The 15,396-nt window shown below is 45.8% G+C and overlaps 1 protein-coding gene across 8 annotated transcripts in view; it reads left to right on the top strand.

Annotated features, from left to right (window-relative positions):
- Nucleotides 1–15,396, top strand: part of STIM1 (stromal interaction molecule 1) — a gene marked incomplete at both ends in the record, with an annotated part of 189,758 nt that overhangs the window by 160,681 nt on the left and 13,681 nt on the right. For all 8 annotated transcript variants that reach the window (XM_079708330.1, XM_079708327.1, XM_079708329.1 and 5 more), the window contains 2 exons: nt 8,598–8,775; nt 14,321–14,498. In XM_079708330.1, coding sequence (XP_079564456.1) covers nt 8,598–8,775; nt 14,321–14,498 — 356 coding nt within the window. The remainder of the gene's footprint in view (nt 1–8,597; nt 8,776–14,320; nt 14,499–15,396) is intronic.

The following is a 15,396-nucleotide window of genomic DNA, read 5'->3' on the forward strand; positions in this document are numbered from 1 at the left end:
CCAGCAAGAACACTTCTGCCAGAAGAATCAAACCCAGCAGTGAAAGCTAGCCTATCTTTGCAGAGACTCTCCTCTGTCACACCTTAGTTAGGGGAGGCCTCTGGCAGCCTGAAAGTCTTCCTTAGTCTTCTGAGACATATTAACAGACTGTTACATGTTCTGTATCAAAATAGGATTTACCATATCTGAAAGGGTGCATTAGAAACTTCAGGTTAAAGTCAGCAAGGATTGTATATGGAAAAATCAGCTAGGGCTGGAGAGCATAGGAACCAGAATCCTGAGTACATGCATGGTACTGAGTCCCAGAGGTCAGAGCCAGCAAGAGGAGCCTTGGTGAAGCAGGTTAGACTGATACCAGGACAGGAGTATCTTCTCCTAGACTCATTTCATATAGCCTATAGGTTGCATATGACCTCATCTAAGGGAGGTCAGAGGTCAGCAGAAAACTGTTTCTGAGATTGGCAGAGCAGGGGTACTAGAGCTAAGAAGATACTTCACACCCACTAGGATAACTACAATAAAAGTGAAAACAAAGAAACAAAAAGCAGAAAGTAAGTGTTGGCAGGGGTGTGGAGAAATTAGAAATTAGAACCCTTGTATGTTTCTAGTGATAATGAAAAAGATTCAGCTACTGTAGAAAATAGTGTTCCTCAAAAAATTAAACATAATTATCATATAACTCAGCAATTCCATGCCTAAGAATGTACCCAAAGAGCTGAAAACAGTACTGAAACAAGTATATATACATAGCAGCATTATTCACAATAGCCGAAAAGTGGAAGCAACCCATATATCCATCAATGGATGAATGGATAAATAGTTGTGGTATATAAACACAATGAAATACTACTCAGCCATAAAAAAGAATGAAGTTCTGATACATGCTACAACATGGATGAACCTGGAAAAAAGTGGCCTAAAAAAGTGAAAGAACTGAGGGAGTGAAAGAAGCCAGACATAAAAAAGGACACATATTGTATGATTCCATTTATAAGAAATATTCAGAATAGATAAATCCATAGGGACCAAATGCAGATTGGTGGCTGACAGGGGCTGGAGGGAGTGGGAAATGGGAAGCGACTGGTAAGAGGTATGGGATTTCTTTTTGAGGTAATGATAAGGTTCTAACATTAATTGTGCTGATGGTTACACAGCCTTGTGAATATGCTAAAAGCACTGAATTGTGCAATTTAAAAGAGTGAACTTTAGGGTATGTGGATTATATCTCCATCATCATCATCATCATCATCATCATTATATACAACTTGATTTTTTATAACTCCTGGACTTCCATTTAGAGAACTTCTTATAAAGTTTAGGAAAGCACCTTGGTCTCTTCAGAATTGCCACTCACTGTGTGACCTGTTGTAGGTCACTTTTCTCAGTATGTGTTTGCTGATTTGGATCATGAAACAGCTGAACTAAAGGATCCTTATAATTCCTTTCAGCTGTACATGCCATGATTTGGGGGAAGAACCCTTTGGTTGATAAGGGTTCTGTGTAAAAGACAGGAGGAGGTCTGTCCTTTCCTCCTGTATCCTGTATCCTGTACTTTTAGGATTTCTGTATTTGGCCCTTGCCTTATCAAGTGACCTTTGGCAATTTAGTTCTCCTGCCTAGATTTAGCTTCCCTCATCTGTAAAATGGGCTTGGTCGTTAAGGCTCTTACTGGCTCTCTCATTCAAGGACTCAGATAGAGTTGGTGTGCTCCTGGGAGCTAAGATTTTGGAATCCAGCAGCTGTCCTGATGGCAGAGATTGTTTTTATACTTTCCTGCTGATGCTTCTTAAAGAAACATTTTGAAAATTGCCAGCTGGAACCTGAGGAAGATACTAGGAAGCTCTTTGCCAGGAGACTTCTGCAAGGGCGGGGCCATGCCTGGTGGGTATCTGCAAAGAATCCCTTGATCTGTGTCCCTCTCAGCTCTGTTTTCCCATTTGCACATGGACTGAAATCCCTAGGTCAGTGCTCTTCCCTGCCCAGCACTCATGTAGGACTTAGAGTGATGGCCTGCGTTGGCTCTGACCTGGGTTCTACGTCCAGGGTGAGCGCTTCAGGCTGTGGTTCTCAGGCCTCATCACAGGCTTGTAGTAAACACCCCCAGAGCATCTGGGCCGACTTCAGTTGCCAGTCACGGCTACCTCGCCCAGTCTTAATGAAAATCCCACCTTCGGTCTGAGGTTTGAGAAATCGCAAATCAAAATTTTGTTTACAGTAGCTGGGAGTGTCTGCTGAGTGAGCGGGATCCATCTGCCCACAGCAGCCTCAGAGCTTGGGAAGGGGGAAGAGGGATCACACTGGCTCAGCCCAGAGTCCTGACAATGGCAGACAGCTCAGTCCTCCCCATGTGGCCACAGAGCAGCACAGGTGCTTTCCCGTCTTTTCCACCTGCAGAGTTGGCTCCAGGCTGGCCCACCTGGGGCTCTCCTGGCCGTGCCGCTAGTCAGGTGTCAGGTGTGCTCTGAGACATAGAGGCCCAAGGACGGTGTTCAGTTTGGGGCCTAAGTTGATGTCTCATTAGGGCAGCAAATGATTCACTGAGGGAGAAATTGAGGCTCAGATGAGGTGAATTTTTAGACGTCGTTCAGCTTTTCAATAACAGAGCCATGCCTCAAACCTAGGTCTTTGCGGTACGCGGGCCTCTTACCGTTGTGGCCTCTCCCGTTGCGGAGCACAGGCTCCGGACGCGCAGGCTCAGCGGCCATGGCTCACGGGCCCAGCCGCTCCGCGGCATGTGGGATCTTCCCAGACCGGGGCACGAACCCATGTCCTCTGCATCGGCAGGCAGACTCTCAACCACTGCGCCACCAGCGAAGCCCCTAAACCTAGGTCTTTAACTTACACTTCAGTGCTCTTTTCTACTGTATTATCCCACCCTCTACTTGTGTTAGAGGAAACAAGATATAAGAGTTTCAGCTTTGAAATCAAGCAAACTGCCTCTATCACTCACTCGCTTTGTGACCTTGGGCACATTCCTAAGGTTCTCTGTGTCCCAGTTTCCTCTAAGTAAACGGTAGCTACTGTTTTTAGTGTAATGCCTGCTGTGGTTGGTCTCGGGCTAAGGGCTTGTGTGCCCTTTGTGCTCTTAGCACAAAGAGAAGGGTGCAGAGAAGGGTGCAGAGAGAGGCCTGCCCAGTAATTGCGAGGCCCGGGGGAGCTGTGATAGAGGAAAAGACGAGACTGCGCCTTGTCTTTCTTCCTCAGTGGCTCAGGTAATAGGGAAAAGTCCTCAGTAAGCAGGAGTAGCTGCCTCTCTGGCACAGCTTGCTCTGGTCTCTGTCAGCTCTGTTCTTACCCTCTTTCTCCTTTTTGTTATGTTCCAACTCACCCTTCAAGCCTTCTCTAGGATGCCTTTCCAGCCTCTTCCCAGGCATGCTCAACCCTTCCCAGGCATGCTCAACCCTTCCCTCTTACTTTCCTCTGGGGATTCACAGCCCTTTGTACCGTTTGTTATTTCAGATTTGGCTTTTTTTTTTTTTTGGAAGTATAGTTGATTTACAATATCGTGTTAGTTTCAGGTGCACAGCAAAGTAATTGCACCTGCTTTCTGTATAACAATCTGTTTTCCTGTCTGTTACTCTTTAAACTGGAAACTCTTTGAGGGCAGACACAGCTTTGTTCATCTGTCATCAGCACTCAGTGTAAGGCCCAGCAAGGAAGACGTGCCAGGAGATGAATGCTAGAAGTTGCACAGAAGGAGGCTGGGGGAGGTGGGAGAAGAGTCTGGCCCAGCTTAGTTGTGGGGAGAGCCGCTCCCTATGTAGTGTCTGTGCATAGGTGAGGCAGCTAAGGCAGTTTTTGGCTACAACCAGAAGGGAGGAGGGCCCAGAAATAGTTCTTACAGGTTAAACAGATACCTCAGCACAGAAGGCTGTGTAAATGACAAGAGAAACTCCTAGCACATACTTTAGCAGTAAGGGGTGAGTATCTGTATCTGCCAGGCATGGGGTACTGTGGGCAGTAGAGCGGTGGAGAGAATAGATTGGGAGCGGGGATTCCAGAAAGTGATAATTATTGGAGGCTCACGTTCTCAGTGCTAACTGGCACCCTGAAAATCCTCACCATCACCCCTGACTGTGTTCACGTGTAAGCATCTCATTTGTTTACACCCTCCTCCCTTGCCTCAGGCCTGATTGTATTAACAGTTGACCTAATTTTGCTAAAATCTGTTTGCAGCACTCAGGCTGGGAATTCTGCCACCCTCTGGCTCCCCAGCTCCTAACCAGCTTCCCTGGGTTCGCTCTGTTCACCTAGCCAGCCACCTCTGCTCTCATGAAACCTCCATGGTTTCTCTGTGGCTGTGTTCCCTGGTGTGAGGTGGATTCTGAGAGCTGAGCTCCTGTCGGGGCTGTGAGGACAGCTTGCCATATTTTTTTTGATCCCAGGAGCTGGTATTTATTTGCCTTCCACATACACTTTATATTGTACCTCCCCTTTCCTGCTAAAACCTCCCTTTCTTCTTCCCTTTTTCTCTCCTTTCCACCTTTGCTGAGTACCTGCTCTGGCCAGCCTCTATGCTAAGTATGAGGCTACAGAGATAAGTAAGTCTTGTGCCCTGGTCCTGAGGAACTCACAGATTACCAGAAGGTGACTGCCATGGAAGCTGAAAAACACACAGGACAGACCTTGAGATAATACATGTTTTTAGCTGTCCAAAGAGTGGGTTGGTCAGGGAATCCTAGTTCAGAGGAGAAGGAATGGGCAGGCCTCTGTGAACTGTGGTAGGCTGGGAAAGTGGTAGGAATTGAAGAATAGGACTGGGATTATGATAGGAAGAAGTACATCACTAATAAGGCATAGACTAGACTCTTAAATTCCCTATTTTCCCCTCTTTTTTTTCTGACACGATAGTTTATAGATTCTGTATTTGTCGGGGTTCTCCAGAGAAACAGAACCAATAGGATATGTATATAGATATATATACGAGGAGATGTATTATGAGAATTGATTCATGCTATTATGGAGGCCAAGAAGCTCCACAATCTTCCGTCTGCAAGCTGGGACCCCAGGAAAGCCAGTGGTATAATTCAGTCTGAGTCTGAAGGCTGAGAACCAGGGGAGCTGATGGTGTGAGTCTGAAGATTGAGAGCCAGGGGAGCTGATGTAAGAGGGCAGGGGAAGATGGATGTCTCAACTCAAGCTGAGAGAGCATATTTGCCCTACCTCTGCCTTTTGGTTCTGTTCAGGCCCTTAGTGGCATGTGGACGATTGGATGATGTCCAGTCGCATTAGTGAAGATGACCTTCTTTACTTAGTCTACCGATTCAAATACTAATCTCTTATGAAGACAACTCCACAGACACACGCAGAAATAATGCTTTACCAGCTATTCGGACATCCCTTAGTCCAGTCAAGGTGACACATAAAGTTAACCATCACAGATTCCCTTAGGGCTGTGGGGTTCAGCCCGGGGCCCCACTGATGGGAACTGACAATTCTCACATCTACTTCTCCAACTCCTACCTCTTCCTCAAATCCCACATCTACATTCTTTTTTGTTTTTCTTTTTTTTTTTTTTTTTTTTTTTTTTTGCGGTATGCAGGCCTCTCACTGTTGTGGCCTCTCCCGTTGCAGAGCACAGGCTCCGGACGCGCAGGCTCAGCGGCCATGGCTCACGGGCCCAGCCGCTCCGCGGCATGTGGGATCTTCCCGGACTGGGGCACGAACCCGTGTCCCCTGCATTGGCAGACGGACTCTCAACCACTGCGCCACCAGGGGAGCCCTACATTTTTTTATTATCTATGGGATATGCCCATCTGAATGTCTCCAAACACCTCAGAGCACTTTCATTTACAACTATGCATTTGATCTTTTAGTAATTCTGTGATAATGCATTTTACAGTTGAGGAAGCTGAGACCCAGATGGGGGAAATGAATTTCATGACAAATTGGGACAGAGGCAAGCATAGAACCCAGACTTCCTCATACTCAGTGCAAGAGGCTTCCTTTGATGAAACAAAAATTTCTCTACATGAGGCCTTACGTGTAACCTCAAAGGCCTGGCCATTCAGCCTTTGGATCTTCACTGTCCTGATGGCAATGCCACAGTCAGCTCGCAGCATGTTGTTTCGGGGGAAAACTCAGGCCTTGGAATCCTTAGAGTTGAACTCAGGCTAGATCAGGGGATATAGGCATCTCCATGGTGAGAGATGTTTGCATGTAGTAAAACAGAAACAATGAGAACAATGAGAAAGGGGAGTGTAGCAGGAAGACCGTGCAGTCAGGCAAAGCTGGATTTGAATCCAAGCTCTGTCACTTTTTATGGACTCTGGCAAGTCAGTGCCTCTCTGGAGCCTCAGTTTTCTGGTCCACAGAATGGGAAGACTTTACCTTATAGAATAGTTGTGAGAATTTGAAATGAATATAAATGCCTGTTCCATTTTATATTTTCTCTATTTCCCTTCTTTCCTTATGTGGATTAAAGAGAGGGAGATATCACACTTGAGGCTCGTCAGTGAAGATTCAATCCCACTAATATTTATTGAATACCTTCTGTGTGCTGGTCAGTGCTGTGCTGGGCACTGGCCTACAGACAAGTGATGATCAGTAGGGGCCACAGAGTAAATCAGCCAGATTAGACTTATTTTCTTCCCACCAAGCTTGGTAGCCCACGGGATGTGACAGGCAGTATATCTGAGCTTCAGCTATGCATTTGAAAAGGAAGAGGGATATATGGGATGGATGCTTGTATATTTAAGTGGAGTCAAAACTGGCTGAAGAGACCCAGGGGGTGACTGATAGAGCCTATCCTTGCCCCTGGTCATTCAGTATTTTTATTTATGCATTGGATGAGAATATGAAGCTGGGAAAAATAGGATCTTGTTTCAAATCGATCTAGAGAAGGTAGAATAAGGGACAGAATAGAATAGATCCATGCCCAATCTATCTGCCCACCTTAAGAACTTTGAAGTGTTGGAGGTAATAGGGGGAGGGTGCTGGTCGCCTGGAGTCTTGTTTGAACAGAGTATCTTTGACTTTGAGTAGGAACATAAAGGGGCTGTTGATGGTGAGAAACCCTGGGAAGCCAAGATGAAAAGTCTTTAATAAACAGAGGAGACAAACAGTACCCCAGCCTTTGGTAGAGGCTGGATAGGAGGCAGGTGTGTTCCAGAAAGGAAGGCAGCTCACTGTGCTGCAGAGATATCCCTTCTTGGGACCTGAAGGACGGGAGAGTGGGGACTTAAGAATGGCTGGAAGTATAGACCTGCCAGGAAGCTAGAGGATGGCCGCTAGAGCACCCTCAGTTTTCTCTGTTAGAGTCTGGCATAAACACGTAGAGGACACCGCTACACCCTGGACCTAGTAACTCCCCTCCCTTGGATGGAAATAGAATGTGCTAATCTGTCCTTGATCCCACACCATCCCCAGGTCCTATTGCTCAGCCTTTCAATGAGGAGCTATGAATATAACCCTTTTTGTCAAACTGGGCCTCAGCTTCATGCAGTGGGATTTCAGCTACATGTGTCTTTTCCTGCTGTCTAGACCCTGCCTCAACTCGGTGGCTCCTCTGGATCCTTTTGGATTCCCCTCAGCCCCTTGTCCTTACTGGGCATGGAAATCCCGTCAGTCCTGCCTCCCCCTCCCCAACACCAGGTGACCCACTGTGCACAGGACATCATTACCTCTTTTCCCTCATCTGGGGCCCCTCTGAGCCATAGCTGCTCTATCTCAAGTGGAGTACAATGCAGGCAGGTCCTACAGGAGCAGCCTCTTTCCTTCCTGGTGTCTCTTTCAGTCTCCTGTGCTGTGGCCGAGAGCCCAGGTCTGGCACACCAGGACCAATCTCAGGCTCCAGGACTGCCCCTCTTCTGGCTGGCTCAGTTCTTGGGACATGGTTTTTACTCTTATCTTCTGATGTTATTTCTTGTCTAGCTTTTCAGTTTTGCTCTGGAGACTGATCATTGCTTTGAACCCCAGCTAGCGGCCAGGGCCCTCACACTTCACCAGATTGCTGCCAGGCCTTCCCTGGAGGTATTCTCTCTTCCTGGCACATGTAATGTCTTAATGTGTACCAATCTCTTGATGCTACTCCTGTTCTACCTGGTCTCTGGGCTGAGCCGCAGCCTGGAAACGCTCTCTGTAGATGAGACTTGCAGACCTTTACCTGCTCTGGTCTTTGTACCTTGTACCTAGAATAGCCTCGTAGTCCAGGAGACCCAGCTCCTGCAGTAATCTCAGTCCCACAGCCAGTCCTCAGGCTCTAGTGACATTGCTTTGTACCCTTACCAGCCGTCCCCTTCTACCTAGTGTAGCACTGTAGCCTTGCTTACCCTGTAGGGTAGAAGCCACTGCATCTGGGCACATGGGCTCATCGCAGCCCAGAATGTCTGGGATGTATTGAGAAGGCACTAGTTCTCTTCACTTCATATTAGGAGAGTATGATCCAGTAAGCTTATTGCTCTAAGGCCTCTCATCCTTTCCAAACTAGGCCTTGACTTAGTAGAGAAGTAGGCACAGAGTGTGGCCAGTGTGTGTCTAAGAAGAGAAACGAATTCCTCCTGAGTGGGAAGGCTTTGTGGAGGAGGGGATGCAGCAGAGTCTGCAAGGCTAAGTGTGTAGTGGGCACCCTGACTCACTGTGCCCTTCTTCTCCGGCAGTGACCCGCCATAATCACCTCAAGGACTTCATGCTTGTGGTGTCTATCGTTATTGGTGTGGGCGGCTGCTGGTTTGCTTATATCCAGAACCGTTACTCCAAGGAGCACATGAAGAAGATGATGAAGGATCTGGAGGGCTTACACCGAGCTGAGCAGAGTCTGCACGACCTTCAGGAAAGGTAAGGCCCCGTCCCTTCCCCACAGCCCTGGTGCTGCCATCTCTTGGGAGCCTCCAGTTTCCACCTGCGCTGTGGGCCGTCTGGCTCCCGAGACCCTGCCGACGGCGTAGAGGCCCAGGCTATGTCATCCTTCCAAACCTGCATCAGAGCCTAGGTTCCTGCCATTTCATTCGCACAGGCAAGTATTCCTCCCCAGGGCAGAAGCTTACTTCTATCTTTTCTCCCTCGGAGCTTCAGCGGGAGAAGTGTGGAGCTGTCAGAGGTCTTGAGCTTCCCTGGTTGGATGACTTGTTAGGGGTCATTCTATCCTCTGTCCCACCTCTGGCCTGCTTCCCTTCCCATAGGAGTAGACATAATTAACTGTTCTTCGTTGTTTCCCAAAGAAACCTCACAAATCTGTCTTCCTAATACCTTTCATGCTTTCTTGTACAGCATCTAAATCTCATGAGACTCACTTGTTGTATGACTTTGGGTAAATCCCTTTCCTTTCTAGGACTTATTTCCTCATCAGTAATGTAAAGGCATTGAACTAGGAGAATACCAGGGCCTTCTAGCTCTGATAGTCTGGTATTCTGTTTAAATAAAACATGGCTTAGAAACTATTGTAGAAGATCTAGCTGTGAAGAGAAGGTGCCAGTCAGTCAGCCAACCTAAGTATTGGGTTGGCCAAAAGTTTCCTTCGGTTTTTAAAGTAAAAATAAAAGACACATTTTTCATTTTCACCAAGAACTTTATTGGACAGTGTATTCACCGTTTTGTTCCACTACCTTCTGCCATTTTTCAGACAGCTTCGTGGTTCCATCTCTCCAAAACTTTTTATCTTTTTGAGCAAAGAACTGTTCCAGGTGCCTTTTACAGTCTTCCAGGGAATTGAAATTTTTTCCATTAAGAGAATTTTGTAAAGACCGAAATAAATGGAAATCCGAAGGTGAAATATCTAGTGAATACGGCGGGTGAATCAGAACTTCCCAGCCAAGCTGTAAGTTTTTGCCTGGTCATCAAAGAAACATGCGGTCTTATGTCATCCCAATCAAAGATTATGCATTTTCTGTTGACTAATTCTAGACGCTTTTCGTCAAGTGCTGCTTTCATTTGATCTAATTGGGAGCAATACTTGTTGGAATTAAGCGTTTGGTTTTCCGGAAAAAGCTCATAATAGAGGACTCCCTTCCAATCCTACCGTATACACAACATCACCTTCTTTGGATGAAGACCGGCCTTTGGTGTGGTTGGTGGTGGTTCATTTCACTTGCCCCACGATCTCTTCCCTTCCACATTATTGTACAGTATCCACTTTTCATCACCCGTCACAATTTGTTTTACAGACAGAACATTTTCGTTACATTTAAGTAGAGAACCGCTTGTGGAAATACGGTCAAGAAGGTTTTTTTGCTTAACTTATGTGAAATGCAAACATCAAAGCGATTCACATAACCAAGCTGGTGCAAATGATTTTCAACGTTTGATTTGGATATTTTGAGTATGTTGGCTATCTCCCGCGTGGTATAATGTTGATTATTCTCAATTAATGTCTTGATTTTATTGCTATCAACTTCAACTGGTCTACCTGACCGTGGAGCATCATCCAGCAAGCACAAAACTTCGCAAACCACTTTTGACATGTTCAATCAGTCACAGCACCTTCTCCATACACTGCACAAGTCTTTTTCTGCGTTTCATTTGTGTTTTTATCTTTCTTGAAATAATAAAGCATAATAAGCTGAAAAATGTTGCTTTTTTCTTCCATCTTCAATATTAAAATGGCTACACAAAAATTCACCAATTTTGATAAGTTTTTTTTAAAATGCATGCTGATATGACAGCTGTCACAATACAATCTAACAAAATTGTTTCTAATGAAGTTAAAGACAACTAAGCGCTACTGGAACCATCTTACAGAGAAAAAACAAACGAAATTTTTGGCCAACCCAACACTTCCTGAAGTCTAGGAACCAGGTCTGTGCAGGGAATTGTAAGGAAGTCACTGCTCCTGGGGCCCAAAGCTCACACTTAAGAAGGAGCAGTGACTCAGTGCCAGCTTATGGGAGGAGAGCTCCAAGGACTGGAAGGGCACAGAGGTAGGAGATGAGTGGATGTGGAGTCTGAGGAGGTGGCCTTGAAAGACGGGTAGGAAAGATGTAACCTGGTAGTTCTGGTTGAATGTGTAGAGTGAGGCCAGGTCCCTGGCACCTACAGACTCACATGGAGAAATTTAGCAGGATGCAAAAGGCAATAGAGAGTCAATGTAGGTATTTGGCTTTTTTGCTTTGTTTTGGTTTTGAGAAAAGGAGAAGCCTACTTCAGGACTGTCTTTTAGAAAACTATTCCAACAGCCTAGGGGCTCCAGTTGGGAAGTCTTTGCAGGAATCCATGTAAAAAGGAATGAAGAAGTCTGGCTCTTTTCTGTTATTTTAAAATGATAGATATAATTTGCTTTGGAGGGATGGGGAAAGGATTTCTTAAGAGCTAGGTATTGTTAAGTACTTAAATGTATTATTGTTTTTTTTTTTTTTTGCGGTATGCGGGCCTCTCACTGTTGTGGCCTCTCCCGTTGTGGAGCACAGGCTCTGGACGTGCAGGCTCAGCGGCCATGGCTCACGGGCCCAGCCGCTCCACGGCATGTGGGATCTTCCCGGACCGGGGCACGAACCCGTGTCCCCTGCATCGGCAGGCGGACTCTCAACCACTGCGCCACCAGGGAAGCCCTGTATTATTGTTTTTAATCACCACAACCCTCTTAGGTAGGTATTGTTATCCCAATTTTCGAGTTGAAGAAATGAAGCCTCAGAGAGGGTGAGTGTCAGTAAGTAGTAAGCTAGGAATTTCGACACCCACAGGGTGCTGCCTCAATAAAGGCAGCCTTAGCAGATTCATTTCCATGGGCTGGACTTTCAGGAGGCAAGAGGAGTTTTATCTTTGAGCCGATTCCTGGCTACTTTGCTGGACCCCCTTGTTCCTGGGCCCTTTTCCAAATGGGGGCCAAATGCTGCTATGTGGGCAGTCCCCATTCTTCATTTGTCTGAAAAACATGTACTGTTTTCATTCCAAAGGCAAAGAATCTAGGCAGGAGACATTCCAAGTTTGGGGATAAAACTAAGCTCCCAGCCCTCCCTGCTCCGCACGGCCTCCAGAGCTAAATGACCACTGCGGCACTTGGAGAAACGAATGCACACACTCCCCAAAGACAGGCTTGCACCTGTGCACACACATATCCTCCTCTGACAGTGTCCAGAGCCCATGTGCCTCCTTGTCCCTCCTCACTTTGGCAGGACTACACTGTCAGCCACCAAAGAGCTTTTTTACAGAGTTCCTGATATTTTGGGTGAATAAATGTAATGCTACATGTGCATTCCAGTTAGGATTTCATTGGGTTTCAAGATAATTCTTTGAGGCAGGCAGGAATTTTGATTCCCACTTAAAAAGGAAGAAACAGGCCTAGTCCAGGGAACAGACTTGTCCATAGTCATACAGCTGCTTAGAGCCAGGGCTTGCAGTCAGGCTGCCTAATTTTCTTGCTTGTAGTGGTAACTGATTGCTGCCTTCAGGATGCTCAGTCTTCTGTGGAGGAGATGGAGTGGGACAAGGCTTGATTGTATATTTATTTTCTCATTTCTGTACCCAGTGGTATTTATTGATCTTCATCTCTATTAGATGCTGTTAGGATTATGAAAGTGGGTCAGTTTTGATTCTACTTTAAAGGAGCTCCCTATTGTATGGAGAAGACAGGCATATCACAGGCTTTTCAGAAGAGGCTGCTTCCAGAGAGGATAATATTTCAGTGAAGAATCGAATCCCTAGTGGTGTAATTTCAAGCAGTGGGGTCATGGAAGAATACAGTAAAGGAGGACATTCAGCAAGGGGAAGGGGATGGGGCTGGAAATGGCGCCTCTGATTTGTTTTTAGCTGTGCATGTAGCGCCACCTGCTGTATACCTTAAGGAGGTTCAACTCCCTTTCCCTCCAGGAGCAAAGTAGACAGAAGGCTGCAGTTTGTCAGCAGGAAGCTTGCAGCCTAGACATTTTTCCTCTTCCCTCCTTGTCACCACATCTTTTGAGGCTTCAGTCACTGAGAAATCTGGACTTGGGATTATTTAGAGGCTGAGTTCTGTTTCTGCCTCTTCTGTTTCACCTGCTTAATCAACTCAGTGGTCAGTGCTCTTCTCTGTGGGCCCTGCTTGTTCTGTAGCCTATCCTTCCTCTTCTGTACCTCAAGTCTAAGCCATATATCACTTGTCTTCTTCCTCATCCTTTCCCCCTCTTATCCTGGTTCCCCGGTAGCTTGGTGGTTCCTGCTAAGATCGGAAGACCTGACAGTGGCTAAGTCCTTTCCCTCTTCCAGAGGGACTAGCCAACTGTTACTCTTTCTTCTGGGTCTAGCCCCAGGCCTCACCTTCCCTGACTCCTTTCGGGCAGAGCTGATCACCCCATCCCTGGGGCCTACCCAACACCTTGTATATCTCTCTATCATAGAAGTTATCACACTGTGTGTACCTATCTGTTTACTTGTTTATATTGGACTAGATTTTATAGTACCTCAGCAGCAGAGACAGTTTTCCCATTCATTTCAATATATCTAGGGCTCAGCACAGGGCTTGGCATTTAGTAGATGCCTTAAAGTACTTGGTGAATGAATGGATGGATGAATGAATGAAGGAATGAACATAGATATGTAGCAGAAAGAAGGAAGGAAGGAAGGAAGATTGGTTGGATGGATGTAAGGTTTTGTCAGTAAACAGAGGGAATGTGTGGGTGGGTACAAGGGCATATTTTCATTATAACTGATGCCCTTGAGATCTTACCCACCATGGAAGATACTTAGGAAGGGAACTCAGGGCTGGGGGCAGCAGGGGCTCCCCCAAATCCTGTCCAGCCCCTTTGGCATGAATTTCATTTTTCAGTGCTTCTGGCAACAGGTACTCAGGAGTCCAAGAGGTACAGCTCAATAGTTCCTCTCTCATCTTCCTTAGATCTCCCCACTACCACCACCCCCCGTCACATCTCACCATCAGGCTTTCTCTGGGTCTTTGGTCTAGCTTGCAGGGTGTTCTACATTTATTGCACCTTCCAGATGCCTTGGTATAAGGGTAGTAACTGTGGGATTTGAAGACATACAGATTGGAATTCTGGTCTCAGTTCTACATGCAGTTAATTCCCGTCTCTAAGCCTTCATGTCCATGTCTGTCCCAGGCTTATAATGATACAATCTATCATTATCTGCAGGGAGAACAAATGTGAAATACCTTGTAAATTAGTAGTTGTTACGCTCTGAGTATGTGAAACACCTTAGAAGGAAGGATTCAGGTACCCAGGAACCTAGCTTCACAGACTTTATTACTGGCAGCAAAATGATGGCCCACATAAGAATTATGGTAGTGACCGTGGTTTCTGTGGGCCCTGAGCTACCTCAGAGCCAGGCAGGCAGCAGAGTAGGGAGAATATGTTCAGAGTGCTGGAGCCCTCATTTTCCTCTTGGATGCCATGCCTCGTGGCGTGTTGGCTGGCGCCCGCTTGCCTGGCCTTCTCCAGCTCCTTGCATCGCCCCCCAGGCTGCACAAAGCCCAGGAGGAGCACCGCACAGTGGAAGTGGAGAAGGTACACCTGGAGAAGAAGCTGCGTGATGAGATCAGCCTTGCCAAGCAGGAAGCCCAGCGGCTGAAGGAGCTGCGGGAGGGTACTGAGAATGAACGGAGCCGCCAAAAATATGCTGAGGAGGAGTTGGAGCAGGTAGGGGAAATCTGCAAATTCTTGGACACCCCGAGGGGGTGGGGTAAAAGGGCAGGGGCCAAAGGTCTGGCCAAGAGTAGTGGGAAAGTTGCAAAAAATGGTCACTGTGGTTGTCAAAGAACAGTGAATAACAGGTGGTAACAGTTATTTTGTTCCTTTTTAATTGAGGTATTTACATAAGGCATACAAATCATAAGTATACAGCTGGCACACTTTTACATATGCATGTACTTGTGTAACCACCATCCAGATCAGTCTTAATCTCTAAACCAGATTAGTTTCACATGCTTTTGAACGCCATATAAATAGCATTATACAGTATGTATTCTTTTGTGTTTGGTTTCTTTCACTCAACATTATGTCTGTGAGAGTCATCCATGTTGCATGTAGTGATAACTTGATTTATTTCCATTGCTGAGTATTAATCTATTGTATGAATATACTGTAAATTATTTATCCATTCTCCTGTTGATAGACTTTTGGGTTGTTTGCAGATTTTTTTTTTTTTTGCAGTTTATCAATAACACTGTTTATGAACCTCCTTGGTGGGCATCACTTATTTCTGTTGGATATGCAGTAGGGCATTTATATATTTAACTTTATCAGAAACTGACAGTTTTCCAAAATGGTTGTACCAATCTATACTGCCACCAGTGTGAGAGTTCTAGTTGAGCTACAACCTTGGTATTTTTAGGCATTTTCATTTTAAACATTCTGATATGGATGTAATGGTATCTCATTGTGATTTTAATTTTTATTTTCCTATTGACCAATAATATTGAATACCTTTCTATAAGTTTATTGACCACTTTATTTGGGAATCTCTTCTAATTTAAAAAATTGGGTTGTATTTTTTCTTAATTGATTTGTAAGAGTTTTAAAATATATTCTGGATGTA

The sequence above is a fragment of the Hyperoodon ampullatus genome, assembly GCF_949752795.1.
Source record: "Hyperoodon ampullatus genome assembly, chromosome: 7".
Taxonomy (NCBI): domain Eukaryota; kingdom Metazoa; phylum Chordata; class Mammalia; order Artiodactyla; family Ziphiidae; genus Hyperoodon; species Hyperoodon ampullatus.